The sequence below is a fragment of the Solanum dulcamara genome, chromosome 11 (assembly GCF_947179165.1).
Source record: "Solanum dulcamara chromosome 11, daSolDulc1.2, whole genome shotgun sequence".
Classification (NCBI taxonomy): domain Eukaryota; kingdom Viridiplantae; phylum Streptophyta; class Magnoliopsida; order Solanales; family Solanaceae; genus Solanum; species Solanum dulcamara.
The window spans coordinates 54,907,404-54,931,438 of record NC_077247.1 but is presented as its reverse complement, the minus strand read 5'-3'; the positions used below and the strand labels follow the sequence as shown (position 1 = coordinate 54,931,438).

The window sequence follows — 24,035 nt, the reverse complement described above, 5'->3', positions numbered from 1 at the left end:
CTCTAACAAATAAACTATCCAATATATGTAAGATTTAAAACACATATACACCGATATTTTAAAATAAAATAAACTTACACTATTGATATATAACCGTGATTTTTGAATCAACTTGTTCGCATCTTGACTAATTTTACGGAGCACCTTCTATCTTCCCTCTAGATGTTCTTGTTATACTAATTATGGGCAGAAAGATGTGGAGCATCTTTTCCACAAAGGAAATATCTGGAGACTATTGCATGTTGTTTAGAATCAATCAGGGGCAGAATAGCTTCAGACATCAAATTATAACTAGGCTGACCAAAGGAAAGAATCCAGTGCAGAAACTTATCTATGCAAATTTGGAGGTCCAGGTGCAAAAACAGATTTGAAGATGTCAATATGAATCCTACACATATGCAAGCTCTTATGATATCTCATAAATCCCTTTATGCAATGGGAACTGTTTTGCAAAATCATGGATTATGCCAAGGATCACATTGAGCATATTCCAATTAGATGGCCCTGCCCTAGAGCTGGTGTGTTGAAGTTAAATTCAGATGAATGTGCTAAGGAAATCCTGATCAAAGTGGAGGAGGAGGTGTCATCAGAGATGAGAATGGCTTCATGAAAGTGGCTTATATTACGGAAAATCTTTTCTTATCAACACCATAACATGACTGAATCTTTAGCTCTTGAGATTGGTTTAGAATGGTGTGTAACTAATGGAGTCAGATAGTTAGAAGTGGAACTGGATTCAAAATTGTTAGTAGAATGGATTATCAACTCAAGTGAGCCAGGCTCACCCTGGAAAACATGGAGCTCTCTAAGGAGAATAAAGAATCTACTAGATCAGGTGGAAAGATGGAATGTTTCTCATTGTTTTAGGGAAGGCAACAAGGGTGCTGAACCGGGGAATGCAATTCACTGGATCTATGACTTGAGACAATTACCCAGGGAAATTAGAGGAGCTTTGAACATGGATAATGAACTATTCCTCTTTTTTGGGAAAAAGTATCTTAAGAACTCATTTTACATTGATAGAAACATGTAAGGGAACTAGACTTTTGATGTACCTTGATGGTCCCTCTTGTATGTAGACATTTAGCATCTCTAGATGCCAACTTTAATTTTGTGAGCTTACTAGAAATCCTACTTGCTTCATGGTATGGAGAATGTTCCATACTAAGTAGGTATATGGAGGCTATAATAAAAATCTGTTAAATTTTTTTTTTTAAAAAAATGTGGGGTAAAGTTTAACACAAATTAAGGTTTCTCTAAAACTTGCTCTTACGCTGATAACTATTTTTATCCAACTAGTTGGTATATAGATCCTTTTACTTCCCTCGAAGTGATTTTAAGTCTACCTCCATTTGATCACCTTTCAATCATTATATCTACAGAGGATGCATTTGGTGGTCTATGTAAGACATGGGTCACATCATCTAGGCAACCTTCTAATATGTTGTCCTCTATTCTATGCTACTTGCAACCATGTCAAATGTATCCTTTTTGGGAAGGATTAGCACGAGTTTATGTTCCAGTGAGTACACTCTTGCTCTTATTTTGCAGAAAGAAAACTTCTGCAATTTTGATCATAGTTATGGACAGTTCTCGGCACTCTTTATCAAGCTAAATGAGGACAAGTGTTTCCTAAACTAGAGTCAAGAGCTAAAGATGATACATCTACTAGAATAAATTACATAATTCAAAAAATAAGTATCAAGAAACAACTGGAACCTCATTAAATACAAACACAGGGCAATACATTCCGACCGTGGAGCAACTCCCATAAATGGAAAATATTTAACACAGTGATGAATTTCTATACTAATTCAAAGAAAAGTCGAAACTCGTGACACACCTTTTCTAGTAGTCCCTCTATCTCATTTGTGGCATTCAGCAACTCCAGGGTGGTCTGTAGACGGGTTTTATGTTTGTAAGAGATGACATCATAGGCAGTCTGCACACAAAAGAAACAGGTTACATCTAATAATAATGTTTCACCAATCAAGATAGTCCTTCTAGAAGCAATTCAACATCACTTAATGCAATTGAGAATTTGAGATAGATAACAGTGACATTCCTGGCACAAGCACTATTAGCCTCTAATATTATGTACACATCACATTCCTGATCTCCTAAAACCTATTAGGTCAATCAGATGACCAATATTAACTGGCCCTCATTTCGCCATCCAATTAAGTCTCCGTCCCAAGAAAGATTATTTCATTTTTACTTATAGGTTCACCATCTGCTTACTATTAATGGGAACTTTCTACCTCTCACTTTTTGTTGATTTTAAAGTTATCTGCTTCACAAGTTACATTAGATTTATTTAGATTATAAATCTAATAGTTACCTTTATATCCACTTCTGGACAAACTTCTCTTGACAACTATACCCTTACACTGTGTACCCATCAAACTAAGACTAAGAAAATGAGAAGGAGACACTTGACTAATATTATGAGGAATTTTTAGTTTGTTAGTTTCATACATCTCTGCCATAAGTATTATGTTGGTAAGAATTTGATACTTGTTTTGATCTGTAAACATTAGGAATTTCATTAATGAATAGTACTAAGATGCTACTTCACATTTACAGAAGGGTTCCAAAATTCACATCAGACTTCACTAATTCAGCAGAAGACAAAAGCTAACAGCTGTCCTCCAGTTTTACAGATGGCAAGCCCTTTATCAGGCAGGCCTGAAACATCTTCAGCTTACTATCAGCATCAACTGAGCTATCTACTTTATAGAAAAATAATTAAATGAAAACTTAAGCTCATTCCTTCACATGTAAGATATTTTGAATCCAATTTCTACATATTATTTATGTCTTGACCCTTTCAGAAGAATCCATTTAATGATGAAGACGATGAAGTAGGTTATCCAATTGAGTCATACCTTTAACTTTTGAGTAATGCTCAATGGCATCATCAACCAGCTTGTCAAAACTTGGTATGTAACCATGAAGGAAGGCCTTCTGAAAGCCCAATTCTGGGGTAATCCATTGCAATAACTCCATTACAAAAAGATGCTAATTTCCTTGCAATGCCTACAGTTAAGGATAGTTGTTACAAATTCTTTTATAAGAAGACAACTTGTCAGAGACTCTAAATGCTTTTGCAAGCCACAAATCTTCAACAAAAAAAGTGCATGTATCCCTATAACCATGAAAAAATAGACAACAGTTTTTGGATGCGTTTCTGGAAGCCAACTTTTGGAGAAGATTCCAAGCCCTCGAGAATTAACCTAATAAGGCTTAGCCAAGGAGCATCGAAAAATTATACAATGTAAATCATACCAATATTATGGCTATAACATCCAAATTTCAACAACTTGTACACTAAAATAGACTCTTCTCCCTTTGCCTTAGTGTAAGTAAGGGAAAAGCACTAATACTCAAAGCATCCTTAAGGGACCAAGTCATCTTTCTCAAACTATCCCCTTTGTCACTTGCAAGAAATTTAATGTGTATGATTTATAAGAATGTCTACATGACTGATAATATGTAGTATATATTGTAGCTTATAATCTTATGAACCCAACATTTCACCTTCCAATATGAGTACGCAACTGTCTCATAATCAAATAGAAGGTTGACAGTTAAATAAGGAAACTAAATCCCTTCACTGCAGAGCCAATACAAAATTCTCGCATTAGCTCCATCCATTTTTGTTTCTATTTATTAAATTTTATGAGCTATTAAAATCATCTCTCATTTTGAAAAGGAAAAGTAGGAAGAAGCCATAACTTGCTACACTACAAAGTACAGAACAAGCTAACAACATTGACGATTTAGCAAGGAAAATTAGGCAATGAGACATCAACACGTTTCCAACAACATTAGAAAAAAGGAAATAAGAGCATAAGCTTTACCTCCACCATCTTTAATCCAGTATGTGGCACCTAGTGCAAATATAGAAACAGCAATGATTAAAAACATAAAAGATCAATAAGAAACACATTACTTTCACGGGGGGTTATCAAGCCCATTTGGGAGCATTCCTCCATTATAATAGACGACAAATGTAAAATATGTATGCAAGTTTCAACTGTCACCGCTTCCAAACACTATAACAATCTTTACGAAGACGACATAACAAGCTTACAGTAGAAGGTACATTCGCAAAGATGACGTAGATAAAACAATTTTAACTAGACAAATGCTTATTTATGAGAATATACGTATCAAATGTCCTTTGACCTTTTTAGGAACCGAATGATGACGTACATAAATCTCCAACTTACTTTACGAGAATATATGTACCAAATGTGCTTTCACCTTTTTAGGAACTGAATGATGACGTACATAAATATCCAACTTACTTTGCGAGAATATATCCAACTTACTTTACGAGAATGTACAAGTGACAAATGTCTATCTTACTTCAGACTGGATAGCTATTAATTCTGCTTGTCAATCATCATTTGGTTCCTGAAAAGGTGAAAGGACATTTGGTACATATATTCTTGTAAAATAAGTTGGAGATTTATGTACGTCATCATTTCGTTACTGAAAAGGTGAAAGGACATTTGGTACATATATTCTCGCAAAGTAAGCATTTATCTGGTTAAAATTGTTTTATGTAGGTCATATCTTTGCGAATGTACCTTCTACCATAAGCTTGTTTTGTCGTCTTCATAAAGATTGTTATAGCTTTTGGAAGCGTTGACAGTTGAGACTTGTATATATATTTTACCTTTGTCGTCTACTCTAATGGAGGAATGTTTCCAAATGGGCGTGATATCCCACGTGGAAGTAACATGTTTCTTACTGATCTTTTATGTTTTTTTTAATCTCCAACTGCACGCTTGATATACTTAAAATCTCCAACTGCACGCTTGATATACTTAAAATCTCCAACTGCACGCTTGTTAAATCCGCCAATGGATTATATGAGGTGGTGTGTTCAGTATGGATGAAAGCATTTCCCTCCAAAAATGTTTTCCTTACTGTTTACTTATCCTAAAATTTGGAAAATATTTTCTCTGCACATGATTTTCCACCAGAAGAGTGGAAATGACTTCACTCACTTATTGGCATAAGTAATTTTCATTTACAAAATATCCTAAATCTTACTCCACGTCATTTACTTCAACTAACGGTTTCTTTTCTATCAACCTTTAATATTCAAATATATGTTGAAACCCTATTTTCATACCTTATCCTATTCATCTTGCAAAATTACCAATGCCGGCTGGTGTATCGCACTTTCCATGGACAATTGACTTATGACATGATTATCAGGAAGATAATTTCAAAAAAACATATAGCACATGACTTATTAATACCTATAACCAAACAAAGATAAAATAATCATGTATTTTCTCCCAGGATTACTAACCGTATCCTTCCTACCAAACGACCCTTAACATTACCCGTATTTCCAGTCTATTGAGCAAGCACCATTTTATTATACTCGAGTCCCTTTGCAGTTTGCAGCATAGACCAATACCACAGATGAAGAAAACATGAGCATAAATTATTTATATGGAATAAAAATCTAAACTTTGAAGCTAAAAGTCCATCTTTATATTAACAATAATAAACCTGGAAATTTCACCTGATTCTCCATTTCAGAGCCCTCTGACTTCTCACTGAAATTGCCCCTCTGTTTTCCCCCAAAAAAACTCTTAACACTGAAAAAGGGAGAGGAATTTAATGCACATAGGATCTGATGAGTGGCTTTTTCTAGAAATCAAATCAACACAAAGTATTTGGGATTGTACAACTTTGACGAGAAAATTTTAGAGATCAGAATTCAGACTCTGGTTTATTTTCAGGCCACGTTGATTAGTGACCAAATTGAGAATTTTTACAAGTGATTGGTCGCTCGTCAAGTTGGCGGAGGAATCTAAGCTTGGGATTAGTTTGACAAGAGAAGCAGAGAACTAAAAAGATATGGGACTGTAGGGTTGTACTCATAAAATTGTAATTGCCTTTCTACCTAAAAAAAAATACTCACATTTAATATATAATCAGAATGAGACAAATGCATGTTTTTCATTTTCTTTTGAATTTAAATATCATAATTAATTTGAAATCCTTTAAAAAAAAATATTATCAACACAAAAAAATTATAATAACTACACCTCAATTCCAAATAAAATAGATCAATTGTATTAATCATCAATTTTAAGTAGAACAAATGAATTACTGTTATTCTAAATTATATATATATATATAATGTTTATTTATTAAATTAATATTTTTTTCATTGTTTAATAGGAGAATAACACTATAACTTATATGAAAGTTGATTCCTACTGTTATAGTTATTTATTAATGAAGATTAACAAAAATCCCAACTAGGAGCTTATTCCTGGGGAATTAGGTTTAAAGGATAATTTTTTATGTTTCCTTCTCCTTTTCCATCACCACCGGCCACAGTCAAGAGTCATGGGCCGTTGTTTTTCCCGTGCTGCCGATTAGATCGGTTATTCGGCCGATTAATTTTTGATTTTAACGATGAATTATGGCACTAATCTTACGTCTCAAATTGCTTGTCCCAAACGTCATCGAGTAAATTGCAACCCTAAATGTGTTATGAAGCTTCTATTCAGGTGATTTCGCTTTCTCGCTGTCAATTTTTTTTTTTTTGAAAAACTGTTAAATGGTTAACGTTGTGTATTTTTTTTGGAGAAACAGTAATCAACTTGAGGCCTTAGATTCAAAAGAGCCAAAGCAGAGGTACGTACTACTTCTTCATACTTCTTTATTCGTTGATTGATTGCAATAATTGTCAAGGTGGAAATTAACATTTTCAATCAACAGGATATAAAAAACCTACGCCGTAGGCATTCAGCCATTTGTTCTCATTACCTTAAATGTTTATAACTATCTTCTTGATACCAAACTTCATCAATGTAGAACTACCAGAAACTTGTGTATAGATCACCTGTTTGCTTACCAACTGTCTCACTTACCTTGTCTGTCCTTTTTACACCGATCCTGACGGTGTTTTTTTTCCATACCACTGCTTCAAATGTACGCTTCTGTTAAATAATACAATTTTAAAGAGATTTAGCTTATATCCAATGACGGTGTAATGAATTGAACTGATGGTGTAAATTTCTCTTTAAAATATAATCCTCTTTCTGAAATTGATTATGTGGTCTAACAGGATGGTACAGCTGCAATGCGAGCAATGAATCCATTGATTCATGATGTGTGTGCTCCGCAAATTATGGAAAGCAATTAACCTGTTTATCATCATCACCAATTATATTAGTGCATCTACTTCAGCTTCACCTAATTCGCCATCATCGAGCTGTAAAGGAAAGTCATGTGCAAGGGCAAGATTACTGGGGCAAAAAAACTCAAGCACCAGCTAGAGTTGAAGGCTTTGATTGCCAAAACTCTCATCTGGTTGCTATGGCTTGAATCTTCCTTAATGAACTGTAAATAACAGAAACTTCACCAGCTGAATAATCATTTGACTATAAAACATGTTCAATAAGGAAGAAAATTTTACTAGAAAAGAAAAAAAGAAGAAAAATTTTGGACATTAATTAGCAATAGAGGGAAGCTTTCGAATTTTCTTGTATATTTATTATGCCTATCTTAAGAAATTTGATCAATTTTTCTTATTGCCTTCTGTAAATGCACTCGAGTCGGTAGTTTTCACAATTTTTGATAATTTGAAAAATATTAATGTTGTACAGAGTGGATTGTTCTCCACCCATTTGTGATGGATTTCCGTATTTATTTATATTTATCTCTGCTGAGATCTCTAAATCCTAAGACATTAACGTCTTCGCAGCACTGGATGTCTTGGCTAAGTTACATTTACCCAATTAACATCTACGTTTCTCTTCGTGATTTAGGTTCCTTCCCCAAATCAACGAAAAGAGAGACAAACTTTAAAAGACTCGATCATCGATCATTTCCTTAATTAAATTGCTTTCATAAACTTCCCTTGAAAGTTTCCTGTTTCATTTTGAAAAAACTCTTGTAATTAATGTTCAAACAGTCACAATTACAACTTCATTATTTACAACACACATAAATACTCTAAACTAACACTGGCATTATATTGCCACACCATCAGATTATCTTCTTTGTAGTATTCATAGAAGAAAAACCATAAAGACTGACGCCATGCCAATAGAGAAACACCAAACCGAACTACTTACGAGTTCATTCACAAATACAAACAAACCGTTATCTCTTAGCTTGTATGTAAAGACTGAAACAAAACCGACACATACTTTTAGTATTCTGCTAGAACCTTCATTGACACATGTAACTGCAAAAACTCAAAACCTAAAATAGCTAGCAAACCACCAAATAAGCTTTCACATTGCAAAGTACATCGAGGTGCACAAAGTGATCGGTATTATTTGGAGATTTCTCTACCTTTTCTTCCCTTCGGTTTACAGATTTAAATACTATGTGCTGTTTTTCCTTCTGGTATGGTCTTCTTATCCTCTTTTGAAAAAGGAGAAATTGAGTCCTATTTTTTCCTATAAAAATTAAACAACCCAATATATTTAATTAGGATTTAAACTTGCGTATATACACACACCAATATTGTAATATAAAATAACTTTCACTATTGATAACTGTGATGTTTGGGTTAGCTTGCATCTTTTGGACATTTACTATATATCTCACTAGCACATGTACTAATGGAATCTATCTACCAATAATCTCCAATTTTAATTTGTATGAGAGAAAAAACAAACACCTTCTTAAGAGAAATCATAGTAGTTCAGTTGATTGATTACCTGAATAATTTTCACTTTGTTAATGAAGGTTCGATTCCCCACTTTGTAATCCCCTCTTCCGTTTTCCCTTCCCCTACACCTTTTGTGTGTGTGATTACATGCTGAGTCATGCATGAAGGCATATAATCCAAAAATGATAACGTTGCTTCCCTCACTATATATTTACTCACTTCCCAACTCAATCGAAGCACAAAATAATCTTCTCTTTTTCGTCCTTTAATTAATTTCCTTTGCTTTCATTCTCTATTTTTTCTTCTTCTTCTTCTCTATTATTATGGAGTCTCTTCGTAACGATGTGAAAATAGCTGAGGAGGAAATGAAGAATAAATTGGAAAATGGAAAGTCAGAGGAGGTAATCCCACCTCTAGACGTTCAGGATTACAATGACTTGGGGTTTATAATTAAATTAGAAGAATTAGTAGAAAATAGTTACGAAAATAATGTTAATATTGATTTCAATATTATGTTTTCTGATTTTTTTGGTGGAGATGAAGAGAGATTGCTGGAAATGAGTCCTCCTTATTTTTATGATGAGAAGGAAATATTTGATCCTCCAGTGGTGCTGCCTATAATTGAACCATCCTTTATGAAATCTGAGAAATGGATGGAAATTGATCCACCAGAAGAGATCAAATTAGGTGGTGGGGAACCATCATTGATCTGTCGCGATACCAAAAATTGGGATTATGAATTGATGAAATGGATTTGGTCTCCCAATAACTATGAAGAGTTCCTACGTTTTTATAATCAAGGATAAAATTCACTACTCTCTGTCTAAGTGTATGTGTATGTATATGTGTTTTTTTATTTTTGTCTACGTACCTACCTGTTTGTTTTTTTAAAATTACTCTGTGTGTTGTACTACTGTATTAAATTAATACACTACACAAGTACTGTACCTTTAATCTGTAAATTTTGGGGTTTGGTTTTGTCATTTTTGTAGTAATTAATGAAAACCAATAAGCTTTCTCTTCCTATTACTCCTGAAAAAGGACAAATGAAAAGCTAGTATAAGAAATCGATCGATCTAGAGGCAACAAAAAATTAAGTAAGCCATAGAGAAAGTTCATGAGATTAGGAACTTATAAAAAATTACTATGTAGTTATTTAAAAAGTGGTGATTAATTATCTTTTGTGCATCAATAATGTAAAAGGAACTATCAAACTGAGTCAATAAAATGTGAAATTCGAAATTTTGAAAACAAGGAGATTGAAGCAAGGTTTGAAATTATTCAATTATAAAGTGAAAGATGTCTCTCACAATGGGTAGAATTTATGCATTTATATGACTCTTCTATTTGATAGTACAAGGAATTGGAGAAGGTTGATTGAGAGGGAAAAGTGGTTTTCCTTGTATGTACACTATTTTTGTTTATGTCAGAGATGTCCAAAATTATAAAATATTGAAAACTTTTGAGTAATAAGTAAGATGGATGGATTTAAATTGAAAGCAAGTGAAATAATTGGTTGCATAGATATATATAGATATAGAGAATCTTTTCTCTTCATATATAAGGTGATATTAGGATATATTTTTTTAATAGATTGTTCCAAATCCGCATATGAGAATAAGAAAAACATGGAAAACTCAAGTTAAAATCCTATAAGAACTATTGACCTAATTCATCTACCACTCGACCTTAAGTAACTAAAGTTGGAAGGATTCATTCAATTTCATGAATAAAGTTTGAAGCCTTTTTCACTCACTTCCGTTTTAGAAGTCAGATTGGATTTCCAATTGGTGCTCACGTGTCCGCTGAACAGTTCCGAAGTAGCAAGACGAGCCACAGGAGCAGGAGTGGAGAGAAAGCGAAAGAGGAAAGGTGTTTCTAAAGGAGGGAGAGGACTCTATTGTGGCATTAAGTAATGAAGTACCGGAGGAAATCAAGACGCACCCATTTTGTCATTACAGTCTTTTTTTTTGTGGAAAGGGGTAGAAAAGTATCTCTTTTAGCCTTTAAGTAATGAACATTGTACCTAGATTGTAATGCTATTGATCACTACTCAAGTTATAGGCTAAAAAAAAGTTGAGTAATTGTGTAATTTTTTATATATAATTGTGCATATTAGTTAAACTCAAGTAATTCTTTTCATTTTCTCAAGTACACATTTAGATGAGTGACATTTGTCAAATATAAATTTAAAGATCTAAATGAATCTCATTTAACAAACATCCTAATCATAGTTAAGAGTATAAAATTTTGGAAAACAACCTCTAAATTTGGATGAGATATCAATCTTCCTAAAAAATTTGATACTCTTTATCATTTTTAATTTTGTAAATTTTACATCAAAAAATCTGTGAACTGCCCTACCTCCCTCCCCCTAAACCCACCCACACACGCACAAAAAAAAGAAGTCCGAACAAAATATCCATAACCTTAACAAAAATTTAAAAATAATTAAATTGTGTGTATGTGAACAAATTTTTCTTTCTGTTTGTCACTTGAGACTTCATTATAATTTCACCTCCATTTTACTCATCTAATATGTTCTATAATTCATTTCTTATACTTAATTTAATTAATTTTAAAATTATGATACACGGTATATATGTGGACGAATTTAATATTTATTTATATATACGGAAAGAATAATTTGTGCACATATATATTACTGAATGTTTTTTCCGCAAAAAGTCTTAAATGAAATTATGAATTAGATTTTTATTTTATTTTATGAAAATCAAATTTAATTTGATGCTCTTTAATTTAGTTATAAATAGGAATGAAATTGCTTAGGCCGTAGAGTCATGAAACATTTTTAGTGAAGTAAATATTTAATTTGCAGCTTTTAAATTATAATAATACAAACGCTGTTGAGGTTTTGTTAAAGAAGCCTGGAGGAATTTAGTGATTTTTTAAATATAAATTTAGAGAATAAAATTAAGGAAAAAAAGGTCTGATATACCCCTTAATTTTGTCATTTAGGGCTGATATATTTCTTGTTATGAAAGTGACTCACATATACCCCTACTGTTACATAAATGGCTCACATATACCCCCACCGTTACAAAAATTGCTATAAAAAATTAGGGAAAATGGGAGGAGGAAAACAGAATCACTTTGAGAGCTGCACATCAAGTATTCCCTCCATTTCAATTGTTTGTCCGTTTTCCTTTTTGGTCCATTATAAAAATTAATATCTTTTTTCTTTTATTATCAACTAGTTAATTTCAACTTTTCATATGTCATATTTAATATCATAATATTAAAGAGTATTTTGATACATTGACATAATATCTTTAATTTAAGACCATAAGATAGAGTTTTTGACTAAAAACATCACTTAACTATGAGACAAACTTAAGGTACATCCCTGTGCTATAAAAGTGAACAAAAAATATCCTTTATCTATGTCAAAAACTGCAATATTCATCCATCCGTTAGTTTCTTGGCAAAAGCTAACGGCTATGGTCATTTTTCTTTCACAAGATTTAATAATGTTCTTTACTTTTTAAAATTTTATGACAAATTAAAATAGGACAAATAAATTGAAAAGAGGAAATAATTAACCAACAAGTAGTCTTATGACCAGCATAGAGTATTCTAATTAATGTAATATATGTACCACATTTTTGGTGGATGAATCCGGCCTCTTTTATTACCTATAGAAAGGGAAGCCTAGCAATATTTTGGGCCCGCCTGATACTTTACGTTAACTTAGGAGGAGGCAACAAAAGGAACAACAGAACTTTTTAAGTCTATTCATCTATTTTTAGCAGGTCCACACATGTCAACACCATGAACCCATCGCCATTATGGACCTTATGGCTAGCAAAGAGGATTAGCATTATCCTAGAGTGTTAAAATGAGAGAAAATTCCAAAAATAGTGATAGTGTGAGGCTTAATTATCAAATATAGCGATAGTTCGAATACTTACCAAATGTAGTGAGAGCTTCTGAAATTTGGCTATGTGAGACTAAACGAATTTAGAAAAAATTTCAGAAACTTTTGCTATATTTAGTATTATTTTTTCTAATAACTCACAGTATATTTGGTAAATATAGTGTATAAGTTTGACTGGTTAGGCAATTATATTATTCCTTTAAAAAATGGAATAGTAAGATATGAAGCTCTATTTGATTGAAATTTTTATGACTTCATCGGTTAAATTTGAGATTTTGTTCTTCAATAAAAAAAAAAGGTTTGGACATGATCCTTTAAACTCCACTTCCTTCAATTGTGGCCAGAATTATTTTTTGAGATACTTCCATATATACTGAAAGAGTTGTCTTATAATAATGCCAAATGCATTTGGTACGTTACATCGATCAATCATGAGCTATATATGCATATAGAACATACGACAAAAATGATAAGGGATTTATAGCATAACAAATTTTTACAATAATTGATTATAGCAGATTACTTGTGATTTTTATAGATTACCAATTATCAGTAAAGTATCATGATTTCTCTTTACGTATGCATGATTTTATGCTATCAGTGAAAAGATAATGTACGGACGTTGTCAGTTTTACCCAATCAATCCACTATACCTCGTCAGGATCGGCTTCATAATGAATCTTCTCTATCCATTTCGAGTTATCATAATTGCACATTGAATAGTTATTTTATTTCAATAAGGAAAAAGGATGAGCACACGATTTCCACACCAAAAAAGTTAGTAGTAATTGGTTCTTAGCATTGAGAATGCAGATATTGATGATACGCACCAGAAATCATGTCTCAAAAGGCAAATTAGTAAAGAAACAAATGACTATTACTATTATTAGTTCTCATAAATTCAACTGGAATCCAAAAGCATTCAGTGAATAGAAAGAAGAAGCAAAATAAAGGAAAACGGAAAATGCCAACAGTTTCTCCAGGGAAAAAATGGAGATAAACTTAGTAGCCTTCAGGCTTGTAGGCAATGAAACTGATGCACTGCACTTGACGAACGTTGTCAAATCCGATGATACGGATCCAGGCCTGTGGGTAAGCCTTCTTTGCCTCCTGGACCTCATTCAACACCTGGGTGGCGTCAGTGCACCCAAACATGGGCAACTTCCACATGGTCCAGTACCTACCGTCATAGTATCCAGGTGAACTGTGGTTCTCACGGTACACAAATCCGCGCTGCACATCAGATATCCCACAACATATTAACATAACATATTCATCTTAATAATAATAATTGTAAATTCTAAAAAAAGAGAGATGTTGACCTCAGTCTCGAATTCCAAGCAACGAACCCATCCATTTTTCAAAAGGTACTCAATTTCCCTGAGCAATTGCTCCTCGGCCAAGTCAGGAAGGTATGAGAATGTCTCGTACTTCTTCTTGTTAATTGGTGGCCACACCTATACACATACATATATATATCCCACATAAATAATTAATTTTAATTCGAGTAGTATATATATACTCGTAGCTACACTATACAAACTTGCATGCATCGGACTCTTCCACCATTGCTAGCAATGGAGGTTATGTCAAGGTTTTGCTTTCTTGAAACAGGGAAAGAGGCAGCGGACTTGAGGCCAGTGAAGGGGGCAACCATGCTGGCTTGTGCAGCATTGGCGCGAGTGGCAACAGCTGCTGAGGACATAACTGAAGAAGCCATTGCTGAAATAATTGGTTAGCTCAAAGCTACTGCTAATGCTTTCCCTTGAACTTTAATTTCAAGAGGCTCTGTAGCAACCCCTCTATATATAGTGATAAGGCTCCACATCTTTTTCCCATCTGACGGACAAAAAGAGGTAGCAAACCTCATCTTAGAGGAATGGTAACCATTGGATTATGTGGTTTTTGGCATTATAAAATGGATGGCCGCATGAATTTTAACCCCTAACGTTACACTCACTCGTCCTATCTCAAAATTTCCGTACTAACAAATGGGATATATGTTTTTCTTAAAAAAAAATATTACCAACAATATTTTGCTGATTTTCTTTTTAACAAGTTTTCATTTTTAAAAGTAATATCAGAACTTTAGAGTTTGTTTGGTGTGGGTGAAAATATTCCAACTTCCTTGCATTTTTTCTAGGAAAACAAGTTTCATAAAATAAAAAAAATAACTTCCCATCTATAATGATTGTCCAACACATCCCACCCCCACTCCCAACCATCTCTACCACCTTCGCCCTCATTCAAGTAGCAGTGTTGGCATAGATTGTTAGGGGAAGGAAGCACCACAACTAAAATTTAATGGGATAATAAATAATGAAAATAAATTAGACACGAGAATTTTATGTGGAAATCTTTCAAACAGATAGAGGGAAAAAATCACAGATAGAAGGATTTTACGATGATAATATGAGAGTACACTGCTCTCAAATACAAGGAAAAAACAACAATAAACATTTCTCTCTTATAAAAAGAATAATTCACTAAAGAGGACACCCAAGACTACAATATTTATCATGGTGTATAACTCTCTTTGTGTTCTTACTCTTTTGGATTGTATTTTTGTGGGATGATCTAAATGAGGGCAAGAGACCATCTATTTATAGGAAATTGAAAACATATAAAATATGCGTTTTCATGTAAATACGCATTTTTTGTCAAAAGTTGCTCAAGAAGGCAATAACTTTTGAAATGCGTAAAATACGCGTTTTCTTCCTGGACGGTGCATATGCACCTCCCCTTTTGACTTTTTTGCATTTTCCCACTTGAAGATTTAATTGATAATCAATTAAATTTTCACACCATCCTTTCTACCTAATTACTGCAATGTTTCATTTCTGTTAGGCCAATAGAAGATCGACATCATATAAACTTGTTACTGTTGATCGGCTTCGTAAATATATTTGCTAGGTTGTCATTAGTGTGAATTTTCTAAATATCAACACTGTCTTCTTCCACTTTCTCACGAACAAAGTGATACTAAACTCGTATGTGTTTTATCCTTGAATGAAATGCCGGATTCTTTGCAAGATACAAAGTGCTATGACTGTCACAAAACAGAGCAACCTTCTCTTGTTTGTGCCTGAGCTCCTCTAGTAACATTTGCATCCATATTGCCTCTTTTCTAGTTTGTGTAGCTGCTACATGTTTTTCTTTCATCATAGATGTAGCCACGATAGACGGCAATTTTGAAACCCAGCTTACAGCTTCTCCAGCAAGAGTAAACATATAACCTGTGGTGGACTTGCTTTTATCAAGATCGCCTACATAATCTGGACCAACATAAACTTTAACAGTAAAGTCTGATCCTACATAACACATTGCAACATCTGAGGTACCCTTAATATATCTCAGAATCCTCTTAACAGTATTCCAATGCTCTCTACCAGGATTAGCTATGTATCGACTAATCACTCCCACTGCTTGTGCAATGCCAGATCTTGTATATACCATGGCGAACATTAAACTTCCCACTGTTGATGCATACGGTACTCGAGACATCTCCATCCTCTCTATTTCATTGCTAGAACTCATACTTGAGGATAACTTGAAATTAATAGGAAGTGGGGTAGAAATTGACTTACAGTCTTGCATCTTAAAGCGTCGCAAGATTTTCTTCAAGTAGTTCACTTGAGAAAGCCAAATCTTCCTATTATTTCTGCCTCGGTGAATTTGCATTCCTAGAATCTTATTTGCTGGTCCCAAGTTTTTCATTCCAAACTCCCTAACCAACTGTGCCTTTAAATTTGTAAGACGGTCTTTGTTGAGGCATGCTACCAACATGTTATCAACATATAACAGCAAAATAATAAAATTGTCATCACCAAATCTCTTGTAATAAACACAAGGATCTGAACTATGTCTTTTGTATCCAAGGCTTATAATGAAAGAATCAATCTCTTATAGCAACACCTCGACACCTGTTTGAGACCGTATAGAGATTTATTCAACCTACAAACCAAGTTCTCTTTTCCCTGTTTTTCAAAACCTTTTGGTTAGAGCATGTAAATTTCTTCTTCAAGCTCTCTATGAAGAAATGCAGTTTTGACATCTAACTGCTCCAAGTACAAGTCAAATGTAACACACATTGTCAGGACCACTCGAATTGATGTGAGTCGAACCACCAAAAAAAATATCTCATTGAAGTCTATACCTTCTTTCTAAGCGAATCCTTTTACCACCAATCTTACACGATACTTTTCCACTTGATCATTACCATTGCGTTTGATCTTGTAGACCCATTTGTTTCCAATGCCTTCTTTTCTTGTGGTAATTGAACAAGATCTCATGTTTTATTTTTATGAAGAGCTTCAATTTCTTCTCGCATTACTGTCATCCACAGATATGATTCTTCACCTTTCATAGCCTCGTGAAAGTTAAAGGCTTTTCATCCTCTGTTAATAGACAATATGCAACATTACCATCTATAGAATAATCTGAGTGTCAAGATGGTTCTCTTCTCTCCCTAGTTGACCATTAAACTTGTGGAGTTTCGATCTCAGCTTGCTCTTATTCTTTTATTTCTTCAATTTCAACTAAAGTAGTCTCTGATTTTTCTTTCGAAGTGCTACCTTCTTTTGCTTGTATCTTGTTTTCAACAAATACAACATCCCTGCTGATTACCACCTTTTGGGCTGTGGGATCCCACAAGCGACCACCTTTCGGGCTGTGGGATCCCACAAGCGATACTCCTTGACTTCATCAGCATACCCTAAGAAAATGCATTCCCTAAATTTCTGATCCAACTTCGATTTTTCTTAGGTGTTGTATATAACATAAGTAGGACTTACAAATATATGTAAGCAAGAATAATCAGCTAGTTTTTCTATCCACATCTCCATTGGCGTTTTCAGATCAATTGTGGTTGATGGTGACCAATTGATCATATAATAGGCGATTTTGACTGCTTTTGCCCAGAATAATTTTTTTAATCTTGCAGTTGCCAACATAGCTCTTGTCCATTCCAATAAGGTTCTGTTCATCCTCTCTGCTACTCCATTTTATTGTGGAGTATATGTCACTGTGAACTGTCTTTCGATACCTTCTTATTTACAAAAGTTATTAAATTTATCACCAGTGTATTCTCCTCCATTATCTGTCCTCAAACACTTGATCTTTTTCTCAGATTCAAGTTCCATCGACGCTTTGAACTCTTTGAAAATCGAAAAAACATTTGTCTTTATCTTGATTGGATACACCCAACTTCTCCTGGAGTAATTGTCGATAAATGACACGAAATATTTCACTCCTCCTAGGGACTCCACTGGTGCTTTCCAAACATCAGAGGGGACCAGATCTAATATTTCCTTGCTTTTAGCATAGGAAGTGCTAAACTTCAGTCTATGTTGCTTACTGGTAGCACAATGCTCACAAAAGAGTATTGAAACCTTTTTGAGCACTAGAAGAAGCTTTTGCTCAACAAGAATCTTTAAACCTCATTTCGACATATGGCCAAGTTTACGATGCCACATCATCGTTGATTCTTCAAATGAACTTGGTGACGCGATTGATGCTTCTCCTTCTTGGTATGTTTCACCTTTAAGCACATATAGATTTGCAGCAAGTTTTTCCGCTTTCATCACTATAAGAGCTCATTTTGATATTTGCACGATTCCACCATGAGTCTTATACGAACATCCATTATCATCTAATAATCCCAAAAGATAATAGATTCTTCCTCAAGTTTTTTACATGTCGTACCTCCTGGATGATGTATACTGTGCCATCATATATCTTTATTTTGATGGACCCAATACCAATAAAATCCAAAGCATGATCGTCTCCCATGAACACAGATTTTCCTGAGATAGGTTTATATTGATGGAACCATTCTCTCCAGAAAGTCATGTGCCATGTTGCTCCTGTGTCCATGATCCATACATCAGTGAAATATTTTCTGCCTTCATTATTTGATATTGCTTCACTATATAAAATATCACCATCATCTGAGGTACTTGCAACATTTCCTTGAGCATTTGATGACTCAGGGTGTTCACTCTTCTTCATGAACCAACAATCTTTCTTAATATGCCCTTTCTTGCCATAGTTGTGACACTTGATATTCTTCTTACTTCTTGATTTAGATCTACCATGATTGTGACTCCCACTGGGGCCACGTTCCGTTAGTCTTCCTCTCACCATCGTTAAAGCTTCAGCTTGCTGTGAACTTGCTTGTTTGTCTTCCTTATTTTTGCGTCGATTTTCTTCTTCTAAGATAGCAGCTGCAACTTCATCGAAAACTAGATTGTCTGTGTTGTTCGTCAGGTTGATGATGAGTTGATCATACAAACCAGGAAGACTTTGAAGTAGAAGCTTCACACTTTCAGTCCATTTTATTTTCCAGTCCATTGTTGTAAGTTACGAAAATAGAGTGTTCATAGTATTGATGTGTTCAGTAACTGACATGAATTATGCCATTCAAAGAGTATACAATCTTCTTTTTAAGAAGATTTTATTATGAAAAGACTTGGCCTCGTACAATCCCATAAGAGTATCTCATATTTCCTTCGTCGTCCGTTTTTCAATCATACTAGACAACACTTGATCAGCTAGTACCAAGTGTAGATCAGTAACTGCGTTGTTGTCTATGTCGTTCTACTTGCTGTCATTAGTAAAGTATGTGGGCCTGCCTTCAATTGCAGCTAAGCAATTATCTTTTCTCAATACCGCTTTTATTTTCATTTTCCACAATGAGAAATTAATCCTATTGAGTTTTTCAACGTCAAACTTTGTTGTACTCGACATTGTTATTTGCTTCACACCCTTCTAGATTGTTTCTGAATATTTTTGCGAACAATCGTGACAAACTGTACCGTCACTGAAATTTACTATTCATGTGAATAGTACTTTTCACTGAATTTTACTATTCATAAAAATTTACTATTCACAGATAATACATTTGCATAAAACAGACAGAATAACTGAGGGTTTTGATACCACTGTTAGGGGGAGGAAGCACTACAACTAAAGTTTGATGTGATAAGAAATAATAAAAATAAATTGGACACGAGAATTTTATGTGAAAATCTCTCAAACGGATGGAGGAAAAAAACACGGGATAGAAGGATCTTACTATGATAATATGGGAGTACACTGCTCTCAAATATAAGGAAAAAACAATAATTAACACTTCTCTCTTGTAAAAGGAACAACTCACTAAAGAGGACACTCAAGACTACAATATTTATCTTGGTGTATAACTCTATTTGCGTTCTTACTCTTTTGGATTGTATTTTTTGTGGGATAATCTAAATGAGAGCAATTGACCCTCTATTTATAGGAAACTAGAAACGCGTAAAATTCGTGTATTGCACCTTTCTTTTTTACTACGCGTTCAAAACGCGTTTTGTTCTCTTTTTTACTATGCGTTCAAAACGCGTTTTGTAGTATTTGGCTATCTTCCATTTTTTTTTGTTGGGGGGGGGGGGGGAGGGGGAGGTAATAATTAGCAATTTTAATGAAGCCACAAGAAGGGGTGCCACGTGGCGGATTGTAAGTAGTCTTATTTCATCCGTAAAGGGGTAGCAATTTTGGGGCACTCTTTTATTTGTTTTCTTGTCCTTGTGCATTTATATTGGCTGGTACTTGTAGCCGTTTTGCCAGCATTTGAAGACCATTCAGATTTTTTTGTTTGCATGCAAATCATTTTCTTTTTTTGTCCATTCACTTCCATATCTGCCCATTTTCTTTTATTTTTCTTATTCAAATTTTGATGATTTAAAGTTCAAAAATTAAATCATCCTTTCATTGTACATAACTTGGTTGCAACTTGGAAATCTTCTTATCACCATTGTCCTTTGTGGAATATAAGTTAACGTCTCCTATTTTCAAGAATTTATAGCCAAATCTTTTCTCTATATGACAAGGTTTTCTTATTATTTCAATAATTAAAAAAAGAGGCAATTTCAGCTAACTAAATTTCTTATATTTTATTCCATTCCCTCGATCATATCTTTTCTTACTGGGAAAACTTTTATGTTTTGTATATGACCTTTATTTGCCAAAAAAAAAAAATTATTTGTATGCATTTATATGACATTAAAATTAACCTCTCCAAATTAATGTATATAATATTCGGTAAGGTATATTCCCTGGAGATATATAATGCAGTATTTTGAATTTCTTTTATTAAATCTCTTGTCAGAATGACAAAACTGCAATATCTTTCTCTTTTTAGACTAGAGGCACCTTATATTTGTCGAAGTGATGACATTATAAATATCTTGTTGAATGCACAAATATGTAATTTGGGGGGTGTTGAAAAGATATTTTTCTTCCGGTGTGAAGCTTGTGATCTACCTAAACTTATTCATTGTAATTAGGGGTGTTCATGGTTTGGTTTGAGTCGGTTATTGATTAAAATCATAACCAAACCAATTTAATCGGTTTTTAAATGTCTAAAACCATAACCAAACCAAGTAAAATAATAACCACCAGTTTGGTTATTGTCGGTTTGGTTCGGTTTGGTTTGGTTATTCGGTTTATGACTAGCCAGGACAATTCAAATATTCTCTTTCTACATTCTTCAAATTTCTTATTAATCTCTTTTTTCCTCACGATACACAAGGGCGGACATTGCTGCATATTGAGGGAAAGACATGCTGATGACAAATCAGGTGGACCAAACTTGCAATGCAGTTTAGATTTAAAAGAACAAATCAAACAGAGGTTCCAAAATACAAACAACTTTGTCAATTAAAATGAAAAAATTATATATTTAAACTAAACTAACTAGAGAATCCATAATATAATCAAAAGTTGGGCTTGGATTGTTGGACTTGGACATATGATGCTTAGTGCTTACGACTTATTAGAATTTAGAGTTGGGCTTGGATTGTTAGACTTGGACATATTCTTTTAAGACATAGGCCTTAAAAATAAGTAGATCAAAATTAAATTAATAATAAAAAGGAATAAAATATCTTTAATTATTTATGAAAAACTAATATTATACATATAAATAATTATAAATTTTATGTATATAATTATCGGTTTGGTTCGGTTATTTATTCGGTTATTTTTTACTATAACCGTAACCAAACCAAATATTATCGGTTTTTCAAATTTAAAACCAAACCAAACTAAATATCGGTTTTTTTATTCGGTTTGGTTAAATTTTCGGTTTGATTTTGGTTTTAACCAAAACTGTGAACACCCCTAGTGACAATTTTGGGCGGATTATAATGGATTAAGACAATAATTGGGTCTAGACCCAATTCAATCTAAATCAGTTTTGGTCAAAATGAGTTAGATAATGGGTTATATAACGGGTCAAGATCCAATTCAACTCAATTTTTACTAAGCTCAATTGTTTTATTTGTCCTTTTAAACTATTTTAGTATCTAATAATTTTTTTTTCTTTATTATGACTATATATAACATATCAAATTGAAGAAAAAAATTAAAATATTTTAACAAGATTTCTCATAAGCCAATTCAGATTACATATCAACCCAATTTTTAATAAATTGACCTAATGAATGGACGCGTTAATAACCAATCCAAATTTAGACGGATTGAATTGAATTGAACAGGTTGAATTTGATTTTGGCACCGTAACCAATAGCTGCACTAATTTACATCTGTGTTCATTAATGTTGACTTCTCAAATGTAAGGCATCAAAAGGAAGAAATTAGCACTATCTGATGAAATATATATATTTTAGAATCAATTGCAAATCATCCGCTAGAATTTGTAACAATTTAAACAATCTCACTACATTAATAATTATGTAGAAAATATCACGGTTAGACTTCACTATAATAGTGTTCTATATAGTACTCCTAATACTTAACACTTTTCTGTAAAACCAAACATCTTTAAAATGAATCAATATTTTTTATAAAATTGTATTTTGTATAGAAATTAAGTTTAGGATATATTAAAAATTCACCTCGTAAACGAATTTGACGTAATTACTACGTCAATAATAATACGACCTAATAATTATATAGTATTATAATTATAAAGACCTATTTATTTGTCATAATGCAATTACAGAGTAATTATATTTCAGTTCTTTAGTTGCATAATGTTCAATTACACAGTTAGATTTTTTAAATTTTAAAAACAAAAGCTGATTATAAAAGCTAGACGTAATGTTTACAAATGTGTCAATATTTGAAATATTACTAGATTTATCTATCCCTAGTATTCTAGCTACATATATTATTTAATAATTATATAATTCACATTTAATATTATAAAAAAACATTATATAATTTGTTAATAGTAGAAGGGGACAGAGAGATTGTGTTGGGAGATTTGGAACATACAGGGAGACTTCACAATTTTGGGTGTTGCAGGAGAATTGCGGTCGAAGAGGTAGGGTGTTGTGCGTAGGATGCGCTGGGGGAGAGCGACCGGACCTAACGAGATTCTTGGGGAATTTTGGAAGAGCCCGAGCTCGGTAGGTTTGGAGTGGCTGACTAGGTTATTTAATATCATCTTTAAGACGGCAACGATGCCTGAAGAATGGAGGTCGAGCGTAATGATCCCTCAATACAAAAATAAGGGGGATATCTAGAGCTGCAACAACTATAGAGGTATCAAGCTTCTAAGCCATATTATGAAAGTGTGGGAAAGAGTGGTGGAGATGAGGGTTAGGAGAGGCGTGTCTATTTCAGAGAACCTGTTCGGATTTATGCCGGGATGCTCAACTACAGAAGCCATCCATCTTATGAGGAGACTGGTGGAGCAGTATAGGGAGAGGAAGAGAGACTTGCATATGGTATTCATCGATCTAGAAAAGGCTTACGATAAAGTTCCATGAGAGATACTATGAAGATGTTTGGAGGCTAAAGGTGTACCTGTGGTGTATATTAGGGTGATCAAGGACATGTATGAGGAAGCCAAAACCAGGGTAAGGACAGTAGGAGGGGACTTAGAGCACTTTTCAGTTGTAAAAAAGTAGAATTCGTATTTCTATAGTTTTCCTTTTCCGAGCTGGATTAGGAGTAGGTTTTGCCGTTTTGCAAGTATTATAAATAGGTATATTGATTAGCATAGTTGCGGAAGAAGAATTTCAATGTTTGAAGCCCTATCTGAGGGGCATAAGGGATTCAGATATGATTTTTCATCTGTCTTCAATCCCTTGCCTCTCAGATATGATTTCACTCAATGAATTAAACATTCTATTGCTACAACAAAGTAACAGGTATGATCGACATCTTTCTTTCTCTTCTTGTTTAATTTGATCATCCTATGCTATAATATATATGTTAGTACCTTGTTTCTTGTAATTTAAAGTTATTGGAAATCTCTTCTTTGATATGTTATGAACAAATAAATAATGCAATCTCTCTTTAATCGTATTTACAATCCTGATTAGTAATCGACAAGGGTGATAAGTAGCAAATATGTGTGTCAATATAGCATGAGGCAGACGGCATTAGGGTGGTGGCGGAATTCGGAATTGCCGTTGCAGCATTAAGGTACCTATTATTTATCAAATCTTGACAACTTCT

General features: G+C 33.6%; 1 protein-coding gene and 1 long non-coding RNA gene across 5 annotated transcripts; both read right to left on the bottom strand.

Annotated features, from left to right (window-relative positions):
• Positions 1-1,607: 1,607 nt before the first annotated feature.
• On the bottom strand, positions 1,608-5,916 carry LOC129875084 (uncharacterized). 4 transcript variants are annotated; one of them, XR_008763068.1, is made up of 4 exons: positions 5,552-5,916; positions 3,864-5,415; positions 2,889-3,039; positions 1,608-1,942 (listed from the first exon to the last, which is right to left on the bottom strand). It is a non-coding gene; the product is annotated as an uncharacterized LOC129875084 (long non-coding RNA). The 4 variants fall into 4 exon arrangements; XR_008763069.1 differs by having other exon boundaries at positions 1,614-1,942; positions 3,864-4,976; XR_008763070.1 differs by having other exon boundaries at positions 1,616-1,942; positions 3,864-4,851.
• Positions 5,917-13,421: 7,505 nt separating this feature from the next.
• Positions 13,422-14,351, bottom strand: LOC129873275 (ribulose bisphosphate carboxylase small subunit, chloroplastic 3). The gene is made up of 3 exons (XM_055948335.1): positions 14,110-14,351; positions 13,889-14,023; positions 13,422-13,799 (listed from the first exon to the last, which is right to left on the bottom strand). Exons 1-3 carry the CDS (start codon positions 14,284-14,286, stop codon positions 13,569-13,571), a joined length of 543 nt encoding a protein of 180 aa, XP_055804310.1. The 5' UTR covers positions 14,287-14,351; the 3' UTR covers positions 13,422-13,568.
• Between the last annotated feature and the right edge of the window lie 9,684 nt (positions 14,352-24,035).